The sequence below is a fragment of the Lutjanus erythropterus genome, chromosome 9, assembly GCF_056507025.1.
Source record: "Lutjanus erythropterus isolate fLutEry1 chromosome 9, fLutEry1.hap2, whole genome shotgun sequence".
Lineage (NCBI taxonomy): Eukaryota > Metazoa > Chordata > Actinopteri > Lutjaniformes > Lutjanidae > Lutjanus > Lutjanus erythropterus.
In genome coordinates, this window is record NC_139325.1 from 41,957,923 (window position 1) to 41,981,738 (window position 23,816).

General features: G+C 39.2%; 1 protein-coding gene across 2 annotated transcripts in view; it reads right to left on the bottom strand.

Moving 5' to 3' along the window:
• rgl2 (ral guanine nucleotide dissociation stimulator-like 2) overlaps nucleotides 1-23,432 on the bottom strand; it is a 42,137-nt gene extending 18,705 nt beyond the window's left edge. Inside the window, exons 1-6 of one of the 2 annotated variants that reach the window (XM_084727650.1) lie at nucleotides 23,281-23,432; nucleotides 16,713-16,879; nucleotides 4,359-4,406; nucleotides 3,810-3,893; nucleotides 3,524-3,690; nucleotides 1,366-1,422 (exon numbers count right to left, since the gene is read on the bottom strand). In XM_084727650.1, coding sequence (XP_084583776.1) covers nucleotides 1,366-1,422; nucleotides 3,524-3,690; nucleotides 3,810-3,893; nucleotides 4,359-4,406; nucleotides 16,713-16,871 — 515 coding nt within the window. In that variant the 5' untranslated portion in view covers nucleotides 16,872-16,879; nucleotides 23,281-23,432. Of the gene's footprint in view, nucleotides 1-1,365; nucleotides 1,423-3,523; nucleotides 3,691-3,809; nucleotides 3,894-4,358; nucleotides 4,407-8,792; nucleotides 8,986-16,712; nucleotides 16,880-23,280 lie in introns of those variants that run through there. The other variant, XM_084727651.1, reaches the window with a different exon arrangement.
• Nucleotides 23,433-23,816: the final 384 nt, after the last annotated feature.

A 23,816-nucleotide genomic window follows, 5' to 3' on the forward strand; every position in this document is an offset into this window, starting at 1 on the left:
CAAGAAAAGCAGCTTAGAGATGTGTCTATAATTTCGTGGAAGCAAAGGATCGAGATTGTACAAGATTTAACAGAGGCTGAATGTTTATCACAGGTTGAATTTTATCCTTACAGCAAGTAAGCTTGGACCTCTCTCAAAAAATGAATTACCACCTTGTGGCAGAATCCCAGTCTGTCCAGACTCATATAAGAAGATTTTGAAGGAATTTTTAAAAAAGTTGAAAAGTGTTTTTTCTGGCAAAATAGATGTTATCACTATACATGTATGATTCCAGTCAATAATTCCAAGTGAGAAACATGCTGTCTTCACTGAGAGACTTTTTTTTTTACTATTCTTTACAGAAGAGTGCAGAGGGCTGATAGAGAGCTGAACATTATGTCACAGTGAATCTGACCTTTGACCTTTAGTTTACAAAATGACATCGTCTCATAATTTTATCCTGCTAGATAATTTTGTGAAATAATTAACATATGAATTCTTGAGCTATGGCCAAAAATGTGTTTTGTGAGGTTGCAGTGACCTCCAAATTCCATCGAGGCGTTCTTGAGATATCGTCTTCACAAAAATGGGATGGAGAACGAAAAAACATAATGCCTCCGTCCAGGGCAATCACTGGTGTGGAGGCATAAAGAACAAAGTATAGGATTCAAACGACAGCTAACATCTACATAATAATACAAATAACAAAAAAAAGAAAACTAAAGAAATTAAAGGACCAGTGTGTAAGATTTTGTTTTAGCTACCTCACTCATCAACCTGGTTTCTAGCAGCAAGGAGCTGTTTTCAGCAAAAACACTTTACCTACCTATACTCTACCTGCCCGGCACCAAACTGAAGATTTCAAAGATTTAGAGATTATTATTTAAATTAATCACCAGCTATTCTGTTAATTGATTAATCATTTTGAGGCATTTTTTGATAAACATGTCTAAAATCTCAGATTTTAGCTTTTCAAATGTGATTATTTTCTGGTTTCTTTACTCATCTTTCATAGTAAAGACAATATCTTTGGGTTGTATGGACACAAAAAAAAAGGTCATTTCAGGATTTGGAAAATAGTGATCAACATTTTTCACCATTTTATGACATTTTATAGACCAAGCAATAAAAATAATCTATAGAATAATTAACAGTGAAAATTATCATCAACCATCAATCAACGAGTGAATATTGGATTTGAATATTGGTTTGGATGTTCTGTTTATGTCTTCTGTTCTGGTGTTTTCTGTTGATGTTAACTTGTTTAAAAGTCTTGTTTTAGAAGATGTAGTTATGGCCCACAGCTCCATACATATATTTAGGTACACACCACATGTCATACTAAAAGTTCCACAAAGACATTGGATAGCATTTTCAAAAACTGACTTGTTGAAAGATTGTCTCGTCTGGCTCCTCTCACTGTCCCCAGGCGGGTTCTCCAATCTGTTAACAAAAAACAAAAGTAAGTGGAGCAGAAAAAAACAGACACATCAGATTTCACATTATTCAAATATGTGCATCTGCTATGCCATAAATAATACTTATGCTTTGTGATAAATTTATCTACGGCTTGTTTTTCTCAAGATGCTTTTTAGCAAAGGTGTTGTTGTAACAGGTAAACGGCGCATGTTGCCTGGAGTCTAAACTGATTCTCCTTTGTGTTGCTTCTTTAGAAGAACTTTCCAAACAGGTGTTTCATATAAATGCCTCCATTATTTAATAAAGCCTTTTTAACAGAGCCAAGCTTTTACAAGCAAGTTTTTTTGCTGAGTTATGTTGCAAAGGAAAAAACTGAGCTGCAGTTATTTTATGTAAATAGGCACACAGGTGCTTCTGCATTGTGAAGTGTCTCTGCGTAAAGTTAATCTAGAGCCCAGTGTATAAATTAGACTCAGCTTGAAGAGAAACTGCAAAGCTAGACTACATCTGAGAATGAAAATTTGTTGTAAAGTAAATTGATCAACCAGTTTTGCACCAGCAGTGGATGGATGAAATTTGGTGCAAATATGCACAGACCAGCAATTAAAGCAGAGTTATGCAGGGGTGTGGGAGTGTTCATGTGTGTTTTAGAACATCACTACTCTGAAATATTTGGAAAATAACGTTGTTGTTTTTCTCTAGCTCACTTGACTGCCGCTGCTCTCTCTCTCAAACAAATGAACACAAACCAAAAGAAGCTTACTGGTGTTGGTATTTTGGAGCATAAAGTGCAATAGAGACCCAGGCCTCGAAGCTGGGAACGTGAAATAAGCCAAGAAGGGAAACAATAAGGAGAGTATCATTGTTTGGTCCATCGGACATCAGAATCACAACTGGTTTCACGAATATTTCAGGCTGACCGCAAAAAGTCTGATCCTTGTGATGTGATTGGCCACTGCCATGTGATATTGGGTTGCATTTCTCCAAAGTTGATTCTGTTTCAACTTTTCGCTGCAAGGCTACTGTGTGTTTGGCATCCCCTACGCACCACAGCCCAAACAAACTAGCCCCATTCAAATGAACAGAAGGACTAGCATGTTTGTTGATTCGGTATGAATACAGCCTAATGACACCATGAGGCTGACATTTGGGGTTTTGAGTGAAATATCTGAACAACTGTTAAATGGACAACGTTCCCATCAGCTGTACGTTTGTGTTTAGTGCATTCGACAGAGCATCTGTGACGTCACTGCCAGAAGCTCAGAGTATGTTGGCCCTGGCCGCCGCCATTTCAGCAGCGCCTAACTCCTGGCTGATCCAAAAATGAAAGCGGCTACCTAACAGCCAGCCAATCAATCTGTTATCAATCTCTTACTCAAAGCAGGCACCCCTTAATTATACATAGCTTTAAGGCTTAACACAATTTAAATGGGTGAGTTATATAAAAATTCACCCCTGTACAGTTGTCATTAACAGGGAAGTTAGATATAGAGACCAAAAACATTTTTTTGTACCAGGCTGTAAAAATGTTTATTTTTTGCTGTAAAGACTCACTTTTGGAACCAGCCTCAAGTGGCCATTGGAGAAACTGCAGTACTTGACAGTTTCCCATTGGCTTCATTTTTCACCACTGGATGATGCCGCTGGTTTAGTGCTAATTTGTTAGCATGCTAACAGACAAAATCAAAATGATGAATGTGGTAAACATTATTCCTGCTAAATATCAGCCTGCTAGCATTGTCATTGCAAGCCTGCTAACTCGTTAGCGTTAGCTCAGATCACTGTTTTGCCTGAGCACAGCCTCACAGAGCTGCTAGTTGTGGACTCTCAGTCTTGTTGTATGAGATTTGCTCTCTACAATTCTCCATTCACTTTTTGTCTTCCTCCACCCGGGCTCCCACAGGACAGAATCAGTCTGAGATTTCATCGCTTCACACGACACAAACCCAGACAGACAGGATACTGACAGCTGCTGTGGATACTGTGCTTCACTGCACACAGAGCTGCTATCATTCCAGTTGTTTAACCTATTGCTTTTTCTGTCTTTAAAAAAAAAGCCTGAAAACTAGATTATCTTCAAAAACAAAAACTACAAATGTAATTGTACTGTTCAGAGATATTCTACCTGTCGGTGAGGATGTCCAGCACTCTCTTGGTGGAGGTGAAGGATCGATAGGTGGAGAGGAAGATAGTGATGAAGGAAGAGTCTCCCATAGAAAATGAGTGGAGGAGGTGGAGCACCAGCTTCTCTTCTGTCCCTGCTTTCACACACTGGGAGCGAGACACCGCCGACTGGAGGAAGACAGGAAGGAAAACAGACGGACGGAGAACAAGAAAGGAAGTTAATGTTTCTGCAAACAGGAGGCCTTGTCGTCTCACACAGTGTGTCAAGTCAGTCACACATGACTCACCATCGGACTATTAGGGGCACCATGCTGCTGTTTGACCACCACTGTGTAGATCACTCCATCCTCCTCTTCCTCCACCACAGTGGACTGTAGAGCAGAGAAATCAGCTTCACGTGTTGCAATGAATGCATGAAAATCAATGTAAAACTTTGGATTCTCTTGCAGATACTTGACACTGAGAGGAATAAACAATCTGTGTGGCTCAGTGTAGCAAAGAAATTTGTCAAAAGAAAAGTTGGAAGTACTAAATTAAACCTTATCCTTTTATTGAACTTAACAGTCTTACACCATGAGACACTTTAATTAAAATAATGACTGAGATAAAAATCTGTTCCACAAGAGACACTCAGTATCCATGTATGTGTAAAAAAAAAGGCTTAAAATCAAGCTGCTTTGAACTCATTCCTCACATCCTACATGGTGCTGTAACGATCCTGTTTTAGCCCCAGGGAAAGTCCCTGACACAGTTACCCTGTTTTATAGGCTACTGGTACTGACTCACAGGCACATTACCCCCCTGCATGTTTCAATGTGCAACACAGCTGCCCTTACCAGTTCCAGAGGACAGTACCAGGTGGTCTTCATCGGTGAGGGCTCTGCCTGAAGAAGAGGACCAAACAAAACGAAAAATGCACTTAATTTATTGGTCTTATTAGAAAAAACTCATTATACCAAATGCTCTCCAGAGACATGTTTTAAAGTACGTAAAATATGAGCAATAAATTATTTGACATCCCGGTCAGCACCAACCGGGATTTAAACATTGATTTCTAATTGAAAGCTGGTTGATATTTGGTCTGAAGATCTAAGGCCTCTTTTGACCCTCTTTTCATCTGGCAATGTGTCACAGAACATATTTATTTAATCATTTTGATAAGATATTCAGCTGTTGGATTAGCAAGAAACATCCAGGAGATCTTAATATGAAATAAAGATTGCTGCAACCTAATGTGCATGCACAAGTACTTTACAACTTAAAGTAATCTTAAGGTATGTAGAAGTATTATAAAGAGTGACAAAGACGCCCAAATAAATAGGAAGATGTGGTGGATGAGTCTAAATGTGAACATTCAATAAACGTTGGTGAAAAAAAAACATTTTTTTTAACTGATTGCAAACATTCTTTCACCAGTGAACACGGGCATTTTTTTCCAATGGAAAAATGCTCACTGGGATGGTTTTCCCACATGAAAAGTTAAAAAAAAAAACTCTGAGAAGGGGTTGGAAGTACATTTGCTCTTTCTCCCTCCTTGAGAAATTCTGAGTCTTGCCACCAGAAGAATGATAGTGTTAGTGTTAGAGGAAAATCAGAGAGATTCAGTCTCTGTTTGAGCCTCAAACATGTATGTTTCAGAACGCTTAAGTGTAGTTAGCATCTTTTATTTGTTTATGTTGTTCATTGACTTGTTAGCTTGTTATTGGCAGCAGCTGACACAGCTAATGTTAACCTCTGCACAGGAGGTTTCAGGTTTTGTTGTCTGCATGAATCATATTAGACAATGACTGGCTTTCGGATTTGTTGTGTGCCAAATCTAGCTTGCCCAGGTCGCATTTGAATCTCAGTTTTCAGGGAAGTACACAGAGGAAGAATATGAAAACACGTCTTCAGTGACAAACTTTGAACAGATACAAGTCAGTAAAGTCAAGGTCAGAAATCACATTTTTGAGTGGAAGAGCAAAAAAATTCTGACCAGAGAATGATTTCCCTTTTTTTAAGATTGTCTCCTTTGATCATTCGCGCAGTACGATGATGCAGACAGTACAAAAATATATGAAGTTTGTCACAAGGAAGAGTCTTATGCACAGTACCATCCCATTACCTTTGCACTATCATTTACACTGCTACTCAGTTTTACACACATGCATGTAAGTATTTTATCTTCCTTGTAAATGTAGTTTACTTTTCCTTATATATCTCTTTCTTTCTTTCATATAATTGTTCCTACTTTTTGCCTCCTTTGTTTGTTAATCTATTCTAATTTAAAACAAAAGAAAATTTTGCATGTCTGTTTCATTAAACAGATGCGTAGGAGAGGCATGAGTGGACCAAAAAGTTGCTAAATAAACTCCCGCACGCTGTCTAACTTGCAACATTACATTTATTTGCAACCTTTCCATGTTAGACCTTGACCACTTTTTGCCAAGTGAAAATCTAGCGCAAGAATAAATCTAATATTGCAAGTAAGACGTAGAAGTATTTGTTTAAATTTCTGTGTGTGTATGATAATGAAGATGAACCTCGATCGTTTGAGAAAACCTCTAAACAGACATCAACAAATTTGTATAATGAGGATTTCAGTGTCCCTCGAGTAATCTCGCAGCTCTGTACAAACATCCTGCAGCTCTGTTTCTGTACTTCTTTGCCTGGCCTTCAGATGGACACATATGGATCGCTGCTGTTATTCATGATAATACAGAGCTCACAGTCTTGTGTGCACAAGAAAAAAAAATATTGTTCAGGACTTGGGAGCTCCATATAAACAGGATGCAACAAAGATTCTGAATTACAGTTAAACAGGCTGATAAATATTATGCAGCCCACACATTTTCAACACACAAGCATAACAACCTACACAGAATAGACTAATTTTCCTATTCATATATTATGTCTAACCAAACATTAATGATTGACAAACATGGTTTTAGGTTGGTTAATCAGAGTTTAAATTATGCAATGCAATAAAAGTTATAATCAAACAAGAAGAAACAAGATTAGATTATCACACAATCCATCATGATGTCTGCCAATCACACACACACAAACTTCACAAAACACCCCAGTTTACACAAGCAAGAAGAAAAACAGACGCTATCTAATAACATGCACTCATTCATGCTACAGACCCTTGAATGCTGTTTAAAATTGATTCATCTTGCTGCTTTAAAACCACTTAAATTGCCTACAGCCAAATTCATTCAATGTGGAGGAATTTGTCTTGGCAGCATTAGAGCCCAGTCTTATCAACAACAACATATTGACACACACGGCTCTTGGATAGCAGGATCCCACAGCCTCAGCCATGTTTCCCGAAATTACAAGAGTCACATTCTGAATATGTAGCTAAAGGCCAGAAAGTAACTAAATACATTTACTCTGTTGTGATTGCTGTAGTTTACAGTTCTGAGATACTTTATGTGAGTATTTCCATTCTAAACAACTTTATACTTTTACTTTACTACATATCAGAGGAAAATATTGTACTTTTACCATGCTACATTTATCTGACTGCTGTAGTAAGTACCTTACAGATTGATATTTTATACTAAAATTAAACTGCTATGACAACGACAGCACATGTAGATGATGCAGACGGTAGCTCCTTCAATTTTTATTTTCTCTCTTAATCTTTCTTTTTGGTTTTATTGCTGAAGCATGTATCACCTGGGACCTATTTGACCTATTTCAACCATGCAGTCAGATCAGCTGGACACACCGCTGTGGACCACCCCAGGAGGAGTGGAGGAGAGCAGGGTCATGCTAATCCAGACTCCTGGTTGCACCGGACTAGAAGAAAATGATAAGGACGAAATGGGCCACGCAACAGGAAACCAGAGACTGTTGTACCACATCTTAGAGATCAATGTCCCGGATCAAGGTGTTTCACTTGACAGGCGGATCGTATTCTGAGCTGACAGGACGCAACACACAAGACTCCAACTGAACTCTGTTGACATCGATGGCGCTTCGTGCTCAAACGCAGTCAAAGTTGATGGACAGTGTCGACCATATTATCACCATCTTGTTGCTGTGGCTGCATTCACCTTGATGCAAATTGAAAAAATGCTCTACAGAATTATTTCTTTGGTGTATACATATGTGAATAACTATACTACTACAGTCCTCTTTTTGCTGGGCAACGCTGTATTGTAATGATAATAAATGACCTTGTTACCTTGATATGACTTGATAAATAGCACAGGCTTCTATACAACATGTCGTTAAAAGATTAAAGCAGCGACTCCTAATCCTTAAAATTCTGAGTTGTTTCCCCTTCCAGCACAAGGCCTAGATTTTTTTTACACTAACAGAAGTTTAAGGGATGTTCACAATTCATACCTGCAGAGTTTGGGGTAAAAATGTAAAATCAACATGTTTGATGTCTGATGTAACAGCATTGAAAATCATAAATAAACTAGACCTAGCTGTTATGTAGAGTTAAAGAGCTGTACACCAAGTTGAGAACGACAGATGGTCACAATCTTGTGTTGTGAACTGTCTGTGGTGGGTGGGGCTGCTGTTTTTGTTTACATCTAGCTCACACACAGAGCGAACATTTTAGTAATACATTGATCAATAACACTTTATGCTCCTGACACTGACAGTTTCGCTGTGACTGTGACTTTCCATGATTAAAAATGCATGAGTAAAACACTGTGTGAAGTCATCCTGAGTGTCTGGCGAAATCTCCAGACCATTTTAGACGGCTTGTGTTTGTCATGAGTCAACAGTTTTAGTCTTCAAAACGCATGAGCAACACCCTGGAAACGTACTCAAAACAAATAAACCATAACCAGAAAATCTTACAAACCATTTTGATGGCTGAAAAAGTAGAGATAATGACCTGTCTTACATTTTCATTCATTTTGCATGTACTGACTTGTGAGCTTTCTCATATGCAAATTCAAAGACTACATATCAACCAAGAGACATATTCATACAGACAGCAGAAGTGCCTGCTATTCCCCCTGTTCAACCTACGGTGTAATTAGCAGTAATAAGCACATGTTAGCCTCTATTAGCCCCTTTCAAATTACCTTGACTTGACTTGATCGAAGGTCAATGCTGCAAGCAGGCGCTCCTTGCATTCAAAAAGGATCCCACTGTCCTGAATTACACAGTATACTGTATGTATATCAAACCTGTTTTTCTACCTGCTGCTATCTCGGCTGGCTTCTACGCAAATCTGCCAGCGATTCTATCTTTCACATGAAAGAAGCACAGGCACACACACAGAAATAAAGGGGAAAAATGGTCACACAAGTTACCTTTCTCTCGGCAAGTCCGGACAGGTAGCAGTCCCTGAGCTTCCTGGAAATCTTCAGGATAAAAGCTTGAATAGCATTTTCATTTTGTCCATTTTCTCTCATCTGTTGTTCCGTCTTTTCTGTCTCTGTACTTGATCGCCTCTTATTTCCCAATCGGTTGACCTAGATCTCTATGTTTATGTCTTTCCTGTTCGATCCTCTACGTCTTGTGGCTCTAAATCACAAAGACACACCTGAAGCAGGAGCTAAGTCCGGCCCCCGTGAGCCTGCATCACCTGGGCACACCCATTATCCACACACACACACACACACACACACACACACACACACACACACACACACACACACACACACACACACACACACAGGTAGGTAGGTAGGGACACTCACTTCCATTGAGTCACTTCTCACAGACAGTATGCACATGAAAAACTCACATAAGGACACAATGCTCGCACAAATACAGACCCTCATCAACAGACACATGCATGGGCACAAGCCTGCATACACACACACACACACACACTGAAAGACAAAGCCCTGAAGCTATTTCCAGAACAATACCCCCTCTCTTTCTCGCTCTCCTCTCCTGCTCTCTTTGTCTTTGTAGATGACCTTCCCAAACCAGTTTAACTGAGTATCCTGTTTAATACAACACAAGTTTACACGGAGTTGAAAAGCCTTCATTCTGTATTTTTATTTACAGGCCTGACAGGCTGTGTGAGCAGTAAGAGGCCTGTAGCCTTGTAATGAGAGGTAATAAATGTTCACACAGTCACTAAACCAGGAAGCAAGCTGTGTTTATTTAAGGGGCTAATGACATCGCAGAGTGAAGCCATGTTAAGTAGGTGGAGACTTTTACAGATGTGTGAATGTGTGGGGGACAAGTTAGCTCATTAGTGTGTCAGCTAACACACAGCCGAGACTGTAAGGTCAATGTTTAAAGCAGTATTTATTGATTTGGGGCCACTTGTGGGTCAATGGAACAAGCTGTCAACACAATACTTATCATATCACCTTATGAAGTTGCCAACGGTTGCCTACAAAAACATCCTGGAGACACAGAGCAATGCTGTTCTGTTCTGATAGAACTGATTCTATTGCAGTATCTATGCTAACCTCTTCAGCAGCCGCCATTGTTCGTTCGAGACCAGTCTCTTCCATGGACGCCTTTCACACCTAAAACTTTGCCTGTAGCTGTCAGTAGTCCCTCCTTGGATGCTGACTGGCTGCATCACTTCTGTTTTGAGCACAAACGAATAATTTGAAGCCTGGCAAGACAGATTCTTGCATGATCTTGCAAATCTGGCTGCCTCCAATTTAATAAAAACAGCCCACCTAAAAAAAAATCTGTTTAAGTGTGTGCTATATTTACATTATTTTCACCACTTTAGCCTGCTGTCAAAGAGATTTTTAATTTTACCTTGCAGCACACAGGAGTTGTTGGTCAATCAGTTATTCTGTTTGTGTTATTGTGCAACATTGGTGACTCTGAACTAATCTTTTAAAACACGAAAATCACAAACTAACCGATGCGTCCTGTTACTGGTTTTGCCAGAGGAGTTTGTTTGATTTGGAGAGAGCAATATTTGACATATGTAACAACAGCTTATGTTGGAGAAGGCTGCCTGACAGCAAGGTAAAGCAGTGAAAATATTCTGAATATAGCCTACACTTAAACTGGTACAGATTTTTTAGGTGGCTAAAATACCTTTTTCTGCTGACCCTGTCCACAGCAGGACATTGCTTCCTGCACCTGTATTCCTGCTGCTTCTCCAAACTGGGGTATGATAATACACAGACAATCAGTTAGTATCTCTTAAACCCCACTTCAAATAATCTGAACTAACCCTTTAAGTCTTGTTACAAAATACAAACACAAGTGGAACTCTGTAGTAGATTTAGCAATCAAAAGCTGCCTTATGATAATTTAATTTCCCCAAGGCACAGTCCTACTGTTTACTTATAAAAGAGTGAAAGTGGTTTAAAGCCCTTATACTGACCACTTGTTTGGCCTTTAGCACTTCAGCACCGTGACCCTGCAGGCCTTTATTTCAGACGAAAACAAAACTTGTTTACCTTTGCTCTGCTTCTTTATTCCAGACAGAGCTGGTATATTCAGATACTTGAGATAAAAAGTATATTCAGTGAAGCATCAATTGGGTTTGCTTTCTGAAACCAGACTGAATCTGGGTCAGAGAAACCAGCCTTTTCTGCAGAGAAACTTGTCAAAGCGCACACAAAGGTGTGTGCAATTTGGAGTTCAGCTGCCTCAAAGGCTGCTGGATAACCATCATGATTACAGGCCACTGTGGTGGGTGGCATGATTTGGTACTTCTGGTTCATAAAAAAGAACTCTGCAGCTGTTATTTGGGAAACTCATCTTTAACTTTTGATTTTTCCTTTCCCCGGTATTGATTTTTCTCTTATGTACCATTGTTGGTGCCATATAACTCTTTGTTTATGTTCTTTTGAAAGATGGGATCTTCTATTATGGCCCTAAGCTCTCATTTTTCTTAAAGTCCCTCCACCCACAGCTGCATGCAAGGAAGTACATAATAAGTGGAGACAAACACAGGAAGCAGGACGTGCTGTCGTGTTGTGAGGCTATTTTTCTTCCCCTCTCCTTCCATCACAAGTGCTGGCTACGTCAACCTCTCCTCCTGAACAACTACGTCAGATTGGACGGCACCAGAAAAGCAACAGGCAGGAAGCCAACTCTCCATTTTCTCAAAAAACAACCAGTTCCAACGTTTTTCCTTAAACAAATCCATATAGTTGGACTTCCGCTGTGCCAAAAAGCTTTGACTTTGAACAAACACACACCGCTGACTACCTTATTTACAACCCTACACAAGTCTTTCCACCAAACAGGGGGTCATAAATACATCTTCTGAAGCTTTATTTAAAGATAACCATTGTTTTTTTGAGTGGTCCGCAACCCCCGACCCCTTCCTTCCTATCTTCCTCTCTGCTCCTCTTCTCACGCTTTCATCTATGTATCCCTTGGTGCCCGTTATCTACTCCCTTTCAAGTAAAACTCTGGCATTAGAGTCAAAGCTGTTCTGTTCCCCTTAAAGGAAAAATCCTCCCGTGGATACGATTCCTCTGTTTCTGTAGATATCATCAGTCTGTGATGTTCTGCAAGTTAGTTGGTAGAGAATAGTTCCCTTTTCAGTGTGCAAACTAAAGCCCTAACCTCTAATTCTACAGAAGTATCCAGATAACAGATATTAAAGTTGAGATTAAATGACTGTGTGCTAATTTAATAATATATGTAAAAAATACAAAAAAAAATATCAACAATCAAAATCCAATCTTGTTTTTTTTCTGTAGAATAAAATATGATGTGTGCTTATGTAGGCTTGAACCAACCAACTTCAACCAATAATATGACATCCATCACGTAGATACGATTGCACCGAGTTGACACTGTAGAGAAACAACACTAGTGTTAGCATTTGCTTTACATTAGCCTTTCCTACCCAGCTTACTTCTGGGCTAACCTTGTCACTTTGCCAGCAGTTGGGAAACAACAGATGAGACTTCTCTTGGTGTTGAGACGTTGCAGTGTTTATTAGCTGACACACAGTACCCTAACCTGTACCGTAAATTTACTGCCAGATTGATAATTATAAAATTAAAAGTTTTCGTGTCTGCTCCGCTATGAGCTGTACCGTCACATGTCTTGCTCTACCTCACTGTACACTGCACACATTTATGAACTGCCCTTCAATAAAATCAATAAATCAATAAAATGTAATTATTATTTGAAAAAAATCCATACTGTCACAGCCCTCTCCATATGTGATTGTTATTCCATAGGTGCCAATTTGCTGTTATAATCATCACCACTCTACAGGATCTGCGCAAGATTTGGAACCTGGCTGCAGAGATTTGCTCCTATTCAGCCACAAGAACATTAGTGTCACGGATTCTGGCCAATGGCTTTGGAAACCTCCATCTGACATTCGCATCTACATCACGCAGTGATTGTCCAGCTGTGCAGAAGTAAAAATGAGCCGGGGTTTGAATTTCTCCTCTAGCTCTTTTTATCAATCTTGACAAAAATATTTCTGGAAAAAAACACCATGAATGACTTCAAGGAGAGACCGTATCAGGATGTGCTCTATAATCCCCATGTGTAAACGACACTGTGTCTCACTCCTCTCTATGATGGCAGGATTTTCACCACACCTTTGAGTGTATACGGAACAGCAATAAACTAGCCTGGGAACCGGCTGAATCTGCAAGCTCATGTTTCATTTGCTCTAGCAGATATGTTTTGCCATCCTCCTGCTCAGAGAAATATCCAGCCATCTTCAATATCTTCCGGCCAATCACAACTGTTTATTTAGTATGGGGTGAGTTTTACGAGCATTTCAAATGGAAAACTTAGATCAAGTTCATGATCAAATATGAATAAGCATTATGTTCCTGCACTGCCCCAATTTTCACTAAAAAATGTTTTCCAAAACACGTTTTAGTAACCGTTTAGCTGTAATTTGAGAATATTCGCGACATATTTTTCCTGCTTGAAAAGGACCAAGCACACGTTCTGTTGCTCTGATTGGTTGTAGGGTAAGATGACCAGATTCTAAATTTATTATTTCCAGTTCAGCAGCTGATATAAAATCAAAATATTCAATGTTATTATCTGTGAAATAAAAAAGGGGGAAAATTCCAGCGTCATGTATTTTGACCATGGTAACTGTACTGGGAAACGGGGACTGTCCCTGGAAAACAGGGACGTCTGGTCACCTTATTGTGGATCTATCAGTTGTCAAAGGCAATCAAACATTTAAAAAAAAATATGCCACAACTTGTCCACTCTGACCATCAGAAAATGTCCACTTAGATATAAATACCACATGAGTGAACTGTTCAAATGGACTCTTCTGATGAAATGTTAACCCTCTTGAAGGAACCATTTCACAGCTCAGCCCTTTATTCAAAATGCCTTGTAGCTGTATTTGCAGCTACTGTCAGTACAGAAATATATTTCTGTTGTCTGTATGATGGATTTCTTTCAGTAAAATTGTTGAATATCCACACAAAATGTTTAGGGAAGAAAAGAAGATTTATATATTGATTTAAATCTCAGCTGTATAATCTTTTGTAACTGCTGTTCTTTGATTATTTACATTTGCACAGTGACTAAGAGTCCTCAAAAAGTCTTAAAATGGCTTAAATTTACATTTACTCATCACTGGCCTTACAAAGTATTAAATAGGAAAGGTCTAAATATTTCTTTATTGAATGCTCTAACAGGAATCTAAAATGGTCTAAAATTCACACCAAGCACAAGAGTTGAGTTTGAGTGATTTTATAATTCATTTACAGGTTTTTATGCTTTTACTAATAAGCATTTGGACAAATATTCTTTAAATCAACCAGTTTCATTTAGCCTTTCTCATAATTTTTAACAGATAATATGTATTTACTCATAAGATTAGACATATACTTTCACATTTGATGTTTAGTTAATTGCAAAATTGGCCTAAAATTTAATTAAATGATGTCATTAAGTCTTACATTTAACTTGCTGATGCATGCTGACACCTTGATTTGGCCAGTTATCATCTGTGAGGGGGAAGATACACCATCATCATCAAGCAAGAAAAAAGGCTCACGCATGCAAAATACTTTATCAGTGTCTGTTATCTGTTACCATGTCAGTGTCCCCGGCTTGATTTTCACCTCAATCAATAAAACTGGACTTGAAAACACAGTTTGTTTCTTACAAGCTTCATTGTTCACTTGACGTGGCCACTTCATGCATTCTGTCTCACACATTCAAGTCGCCCTCATTAAAAAATGAGCAAGTGGCTGTATTGGATTCCACTCGACAGACTGTCCTTGGAGACAGCCTGTGATACTGGATACTGTTTATAGGGAGAGCAGGTGTACACCACATCGACCAGCCAAACCGCCGCATGCATTATTTACTGCAAGGTCCAGCAGTCGTCATGTGACACGAGTACAGAGGAAGTTCGCTCGTTCGGAAAGAGAGTCAGTCAGTGCGACTTCGTTTTTTTAGCTGCAAGGAGTTTCTCGAGTCCCGGTGTGAAGTAAAACCAAAGAGCCATTTGCAGGTCATGTGTGTGGTAGGGGCAAGGGAGTCGGTCAGTAGATCAACATGACTCAGAGAAAATGCTTTGTTACAAATACAGCTGTGGTTTGAAGCTTGTCCTCAGCAGTAGATATAAAAAATAAAAGTGATCAATGCTTTGCAAGACTCAAAGTTCTCTAAAAAGCCTCGAAATAACACCTCAACTATGTGTGAAGTTCAGAGAGCAACCATCTTAAAAGCCTCTAATACCGCTCAACAAACCTCGCCATCAAATCACTAAACATTAACAGAGGTGAAAGGTTGTGGGAATTTCACCTGTGCTGTAACCCTTTAAACTTCCTCAATTTGTGTTCAACTTCAATCTGCATTACAGATGTTAGCCTGGAGTCATTTCACTGACAAACTGTAAACAAGTAGAGAAGTTTACCTAAAAAATAAACATACTTTTATGCAGAAAAGTGCGGTCTTAAAAGTACATTGCATATTACATACAAGTTTCAGTCCAATGGGATATTTTTCAGTAAGTGCGGTTACGAAATAATGTGCCATCAGAACAATTTCCAAAAGAAAATAGCAAGAAAATGTTGCAATTCCTTTTGTATAATACATTAAAAATCAAACGCAACTTGTTTCAGGCAGAATAAAACTGCACTCTGAGTAACCTGACTAAAAAGACCCAAAATTACAAATGTTCTCACAAAATATCCTTTATTTGTAAATGAAGAAGTGCACCTGAGGGTACTCTACAAAGAAGCAAAATCTTTTTGGAGCTCAAAGTCAAAACAGCACAGAATCATAAAATCATAAAATGCACAGAGCATTGACTGATGCCAACGACCATGACAGATCTTGTGTTCTTTTCAATACCCATGACAAAATAATATATATATATATATATCAAAACAAAAAAACAGTAAATAATAAAACACTAAGTCAGTTTATTGAGACATACATGTTTGACATTTGTGCTGTGGACTGCTGTGATTGGTGTAACTCATGGGAAGCTATGGTGATTGGTCAGATTTCATGCAGGTTTCACAGGTATTGGCTGAATTTTTGTTCATTCTTGTGATCAAAACATCACAAGTTCCTGGAGGGACTGTTCTCTGCACCAACAAAGGAAACGTTGTTTAACTTTTTCAAAATCTTTTTCAGAAAGATAGATGAAAGAAATGCTGAATGAGAACTTATGTTACAGAAGTTAAGAGGAACAGAGGTTAGTCATCATGACAATCTCTAGTACCATGATGCAAGCATGAATAAAAATCACTGCATTAGAACAAACAAAAACCTGTCATCATGCTATTTAACGTTTTGTTGTGAAGCAACAATGTTCTTGCCCTGTTTTGAGTCCGTGCATCAATATCCCTTTGAAAAATGAGTTTAGTGTTCAGCTATATAACTGGTGGAATTTACTCAGTTTATGGAAACTAAGCTGCAGTAAATAAACACACACACCGTCTTCATTTTTCTCTTTTTCACTGATTCACAATGACGTTATTCCCTCAGGGTTTTCTGACAACCAGCCGACCACATCTGCTGTTTGTTCAAGCAACTGGTGGTTGAGCGCAGCTTGTACTGTCTCACAGAGGACTGCTGTTAGCTGTGCCGGCCAGAGGAGCCATGACAAATACAAAGTTCTCCTAATCACCTCTCAGCTCCGTCACATCACTTTACTGTGTGAACAGAGGGCAAGCTAATAAAGTAGGTAGCAGGAAATCGTCAGCTCTCAAATGCCACCACAACAAGAGCAGCGACAAATAGTACAACTTCATTTCACTTTCTGGAACACACTCAAGTGACAAAATGATGGATGTGTTTCACTGAGGCGAAAGAGAAACACTCACCTGTGAAGTTTCCGTTTCATCGCTGCCGCTCCCTCTCCCTGATACGCTGCTTGGAGTGCCGCTGTCAGGTGATAAGGGCCGATAGCCAATAAGAGGCACAGCGTTTGACTCCACCCCCGGTAGGTCATAACCACTTGTTCGCAAGTTACGGGGCAGCATTGTGCCAGCTGCCACAGAGAGACACAACAGAAGAAAGGAAGAGTAGTTAGAAATTAAGCGTTTCAAGATCTCAAGCAAAGGCAGGGATTCAAGCAAACATATTGAATTAAAAGTAACATTTGAAGCTCATTATACTTTTATTCTCACCAACATCAGAAAAGAACTGGCATCCTGTGTCTTAAATAAGTCATTTAAAAATACTAGTACTGCTGTTGTTTTTAGGGCCACAATACATTTCTGACCTGCAGTTCCTGTGCATTATAAACCTCTGACTGTCCTCAGAGTCACAACTTAACATGGAGAGGCTTGGTTGGTATACACCACATATCTGAAACACTCCCACAAATCTTGAGGTCTGCTTCAACTTTCAGTTCTTTATTATTGTGGTTTGTCTGACTTGTCTGCTTGTGACTTCCTTTAACTTGAGACAAGTCATTCATATGTTACACTGCACTATAATTTATATTATTTTATTTATTCTGTCTTTTTTTCAATAATAGATTATTTTATAATGCTATTATGTCTATTTATATTGCCTTGTGTTTCCCTTAGATCTTAGATTCAGATTCAAAACTTTATTGTCCATTAATGCAGGCAACAATGGTGTCTTTCACTGATGCATGGCACACATGAATAGAGTACATATAAAAACATCAAAAAAGGATCAGGAAAGAACTGGCATCCTGTGTCTTAAGTAAGTCATTTAAAAATACTACTATTGTTGTTTTTAGGGCCAAAATGCATTTCTGATCTGCTGCTCCTGTGCATTATGAGCCCACCAGATGTCTCAGCTCATCTGGAACAGGTCTGCGTCTGTCCTCAGAGTCAAAACTTAACACAGAGAGGCTGTGGTTGTTGTACGCCACATATCTGAAAAAACACTCCCAGAAATCTTGAGGTCTGCTTCAGCTTTCAATTCTTTAAAATTGTGGTTTGTTTGACTTGTCTGCTTGTGACTTCCTTTTATGAAAATTAACTTGAAACAAGTCATTCATGTTAGACTATTATTTTGTTGATTCTGTCTTTTTTCAATCATAACTTATTTTATAATGCTATTATGTCTGTTTATATTGCCTTGCATTTCTCTTAAATCTTAGATTCAGATTCAAAACTTTGTTGGCCATTAACAAAGGCAATAATGGTGTCTTTCACTGATGCATGACACACATGGAGATACAATAAGGTACACATGAAAACATCAAATGCACATAAAAGGACAACACATTACATGTAATTAAATGTCAGAAAGTAGAATGCTGTGTACTAACAGGAGTAGAAATTAGAAGTTAAGCTAAAGGGATGATGTGTGACAGTCAAAAATTACATGCTAAAGATTAAAGGAGAAATATGTAATATAGTTATTGTACTAAATCATAAAATGATGATGATATGTCATCAGAAATTAAGGAAATCTGATAAATTGAAATACTTTTGGATTTGTTTCTCTGGCAACAATTATGTTAGCCATTCTGCTGAATTCTTCTGCATGATGTTCTGAGAGCTGGGTCTTTTGGTCCCCGGGCTGACCACTGGAGAGTTTTGCTTTGCTCCTCACGTACAAGTGACCAAACCAGGAGACAATACTGAAGCTTAATATACTTTCAATCAGAGCTTAGGAGACGCTGCTCAAGTTCTCTGTCTTGATATTGAACGCTTTAAGTCTCTGCAGCAGTAAAGGTGGCTGCTGTGCCTTTTTATATATATAGCCTCCACAAGCCCTGCGACAGAGCGTCTGGTCTATTTCAGTGCCAAGGTATTTGAAACTGGGTACTTGCTCCACTACTTGGTCATTAATTTGCAGCAGCTTTGGCAGTGGGTGTGGTATGGTGCACTTGTTGCCTCCCAGACACATCACCTTGGTCTTATTCACACTGAGTTTAAGATCACTCCTATCAAACCGCATGGTCGGTTCTGCAACAAAGTCCATATACACTCAATAAGTGTTGTTGCTCCCATTCTTTTTAATTAAGATTTAAGGGGCTCTTCACACTGCAAAGGGAGTTGTTAGCCTCAGACTAAGGCTGCTGTTAGTCCCAGACTAAGGGAGTTGTTAGCCCCAGGCTAAGAAAGCTTACACACTGGCACATTTCAAAGTGGGCTAACCTTGACTGACTCTACTCTGTAGCAGGGTTATCCCCAAGTTTGTGGGGTTATTCAATAAAAATCGACTAAACCCAGGCTAAAAGGTGCCAGTCTGAATCAGGACTAAAGGCTGTTAAAGAGAACCCACATCAACATCAGTTGCTGTTCCGATTAACATTTAACAAAGGGAAAGAAGACTAACAGTGTGATTCCTATATCCCTAAGCTTAGCTTCTTCTATGCACACAAAAAGTTTATTTCTCTCAAAGTTTGTTAGTGAGCACTTGTGCCAACATAATTTATCTACTTGACAGGTGTGGCATATAGAGTTGCTGATTAAACAGAACAATTATTGCACAGGTGTGCCTTGGACCGGCCAAAATACAAGCCCACTTCAACAAATCCACAGTTTTCTCTTAAAGAAGGCATTTATCCATACCATTTTTTTTCCTGGAGGGCAAAGTCACTGGCTTACCTTGGTATTCTTACCCTAATACTAGCTAAACACACCTCTAATGCGTAAACCTCACCAACCCAACCAATGACGACAACGAGTACTAGCCAATCAGAGGCAGAGTGGGCCCATCATGACTATGCCCTCCTGGGAAAAAATCTGTCAGGTGAACAATATTGAAGTTTAATTTATTTTCAACCAGAGTGTAGGAGATGCTGCTCAAGATCTCTCTCTTGACATTGAACCCTCTCACTCTCTCTCTCCGTCTTATATAGAGCCTCCACACGCCGTAAGAACGAAGAGTCTGGTCTATTTCAGTGCCATGTTATTTGAAGTTGGGTACTTTCTCCACTACTTGGTCGTTAATGTGCCGTGGCTTTGACAGTGGGTATGGCCTGGTGGACTTCTTGTCTATCAGACACATCTCCTCAGTCTTATTCACATTAAGGTTAAGATTGCACTTATCAAACCACTCAGCCAGCCACCACCACAATGGCTATTTCAGATATATCAGATACAATTTTTCCCCAGGAGGGCAAAGTCATCACCTGCCCTGCTCTGCCTCTGATTGGCTTGCCCTGGTATTCTTACTCTAGTCCTAACCAATCACTCCCCACACTTAAAACTAACCAACCCAATCAATGAAGGCAACAAGTTATAGCCAATCAGAGGCAGAGTAGGGCAGGTCATGATTTTTCCCTCCTGGTAAAAATACCCTGCAGGTACATGAATTATCTTGGCAAAGGTGAAGTGCTCACTAACACCAATTTTAACAAGATGATGACATAATTTAAGAGAAATAAAAATGTCTATATAACTCAAAGTCCACAAGTCTGAGATTCTTTCCCACTTCAGCTCATCTAAGATGGTAGCAAAAAACAAAAGTGTTTATATTTTTGTTGAGTATATGTATTCAAAGACTGAACATTTGTCAGGCAAGCTACCCAATTTTTCAAGTCTGTCTTAAAACAACAGTCACTCGGGTACCTGCATGAATATTGAATAAAACAGGTTTTGCTTGCTGTAAACATTCCCCTTGTTCCACATACTGTCTATCAAAATCACATTAGAGTCTAATTAGAACAAATATATCCCAGGTAAATGTCTTGCCACTTTAATTTCAGCGCCTCAGTCCCTGTTTGTAACTACGTAACTGACTATGAATACTCTGAACCTGCTAAAGATCTACATTGGACAGTATATCGGCCACAATTTGGCTTTCAAAAACAGTTCAGCGACCTTTGAGTACAGAGTCAAGACATTTTAAATGAAAGGAACACACTACAGTGAGTTCGGAGGCCATTTCGTGGATGATTTGTTTAACACATTCACATTGTGCCCCACAGCAGGTCAGGATTTGCATAGCAACCCCTCCTTCCATTTCCCTTTCCCCTCTTCAGTATTTGGATTGCCATGAAGATAGGCATCTAGTAAACACTGTTTCAGGAAGAGATGTGTAGGAGGGAGGCAGATGCAGAGGTTGATACAGTACAAACAGCACTATGGAAATGTGAACTCTTACACTGTGATGCAGGCCTGCACCATTATAATCAAAGCACTATTTCAGCATTTAATTGAGAGAGTAGTGCATTACATTATAGCTGCAATGGTTAATCAATCAGTTGCCAACTATTAAATTAATCTGCAACTATTTTGTTAAGGGATGCATGATATTAGATTTTCTGCCCATATCCAATATGCCGATATTTTCCAAATCATTTTATGACAATACCTATATCTGCACATATATTTTCCACCTAGTTGCAGAGAACATCAAGTCTCCCCTGTTGTGGAATAAACAGATGATAGCTCTTAAGATGGACAGTTACATCTGTAGTGATGAAGGAAAGTGGATCCTCATCGTTGCAAATAGCAACACTGATATGCATTTTTAACACTTTTATTTGCACTTTCTCAACTTTTCCTTGCCCTTGTACAAATTGTTTTATTAGTGGTTATTAAATAACAACAAAGACTAAATTACTTTGTCATTTCTAATCAAGGGCTGCAAGAGCCCATTTCTGCCAATATCAATGGCATTCAGATAATAACAGCATCTCTAATTTTGATGATCAATTAATTAATATTTAAATTTTGTATGAAATATAATATCTTTGAGTTGTAGACAAAACAAGACATTTTAGGATATCACATTAGGCATTAGAGAGACACTGAACAACATTTTTCACAATTTTCTTACATTTTATAGACCGAATTAATCAAGAAATATATTTATAGAATAAAAAACCAAGAAAATAATCACTAGTTGCAGCCCTATATTACATGTTTGACGTTGTTTGTGTACAAAATGTGCAGAATGGCTGCAGGTGGCTGCTGTAACTATAAACCAACAGAATCAATCCCCTAAAGACCCCCCATCGGCTCTCACAGCTCTGGATAAGAAAGAGCAGGAGCTAAAAAGCCTCGAGTGTGATATAAAATGTGCTGGCACTCCCAACTTTCCATTGTGCTTTTGTCTTGGACTCCTGCAGCTGTGTAGCTTTTGTGTAACACTTACTTTCTCTTATATAATCACTTATCATTGCTGTAGGCAGGCTTGTGGAGTAACAGATTACACATGAGGGGATCACATGACCTGGATACAAAAAAAGTAGCTGTATTTCACTATAGTTACACATTTAAAGAAGATGTAATCAGATTACTACCATGCACAGTCCATACACAAGTGCCAATTCTTTTTCATGGCCTCTAATGAAAAAATGCTTCACTCTGAGGATTTTTTTACTTTAAATCAATCAATCAATCAATAAATTGCACACAACAAAGGAAATAACAGCTAGACAAACTAATGAACCTAACGCCAAACATAAAACACTTTGAGCTACAACAATTAATCTATTATTAATCAACTATTAAGTTAATCTGCCTCTATTTTGATTACTGATTAATCGTTTTGAGACATTTTTAAATGAAAAAATATCAAAATTCTCTGACTTCAGCTTCTTAAATGTGAATATTTTCCGCTTTCTTTACTGCTCTCTGACAGTAACCTGAATATTTTTGAGTTGCGGACATAAAACAAGACATTTGAGGACATCATCTTTGACTTTGACCTTTCTGACATTTCATGGACCAAACAATTAATCGATTATTGAGAAAATACTGGAAAGATTAATCAGTGACGAAAATAATCATTAGTTGCAGCCCTAAAAACTCTGTATTAGTCTGAACAATGTCACCATGTTTTATACTGAGATAATCCAAAAGTAATGAAAAGTAATCAAGCTACTTTACTTTTATATTGTGATACTTGGATTGTGTTGCTTAGTACATTTTTTAACAGGTAATTAATGACTGTATTGAAATACATTTTTAAAGTCCCCTGGCTGTTGGTTTGTAATTTTGCTTGTTATAACCTAGTTTGCAGCCTGCATGAGAGAGGGAACAGACACATGCAAGCCTGCAGGGAAAACAAGTCATAAACAGTGCATTTTATTCCTGACCAACGGCTATCCAGTCATCTGAATGGCTGCTATTCACTGACTCTGACCACATATGACTGAGGTGTACACAAACATATACAGCTGTAACTAGGTTACAGTTAAGTCACACCCTATAATGCTCCTTTTCTGCACAGAAAATGCAGCCATAGGGTGGTGCTGCAGTTATGTTCAGTCCTAATGATAGCTTCTGTCACAGCGTAAGCTACATGATGAGAATAAAGCTTGGCAGTATGAGGGCTATAAAAGTTTGTGCGTGCTGACACTCCTATTACAACACACACAGATGACATGAGCTTCCTTTTTATGAGTCACTCAATGACATTAGGGGCCTGGAAATTAAAAAAACAGGCGATAAAATGCAAAAAATACTGAAGTGGAAGAGGAATGAGGGAAGCTGTTTTTCAACTTACTGCTAGCCGAGTGTCATTCGCAGCTGTCCAACTGTGCTCAGCTGGATTGAGGCAGCGGCGGCGCTGGGTGACCGCTGCTGCTGCTGGTTCTGTGGCCGGCTCAGCTGAGGAGAGTCGCACCCATCTGTACCACCACCGCCACCACCGACCGACCGACCGACCGACGACAACGACGAGGGAGCTCCGTCCTCCGCCTCGGCCCCCTCCACCCTCTCAGTCTCCCCCCCTATCAGTATCCACACACCGCCCGTCCGTGCAGACTTCAGCAGCTGATAGCGCACTTTGGTCAAGCTGCAAACTCCCTCCTCCTCCTCTCCTCTCCTCCTCTCCTCTCCTCCTCTCCTCCTCTCCTCTCCTCCTCTCCTCCGTGTCTGTGTGGCGTCGCAGTTCCTGTATGTTGTGCTCTCAGTACGATGGTAACGGCTCCGTCTCTCTGGGCGACACGGAGATAATGTATACTGTACAGCTTCAGTGACTGCACCGCTCCTCCGGGGACATGTCACTTAAGGGACCGAGGGAGACACATCTCGCGCATT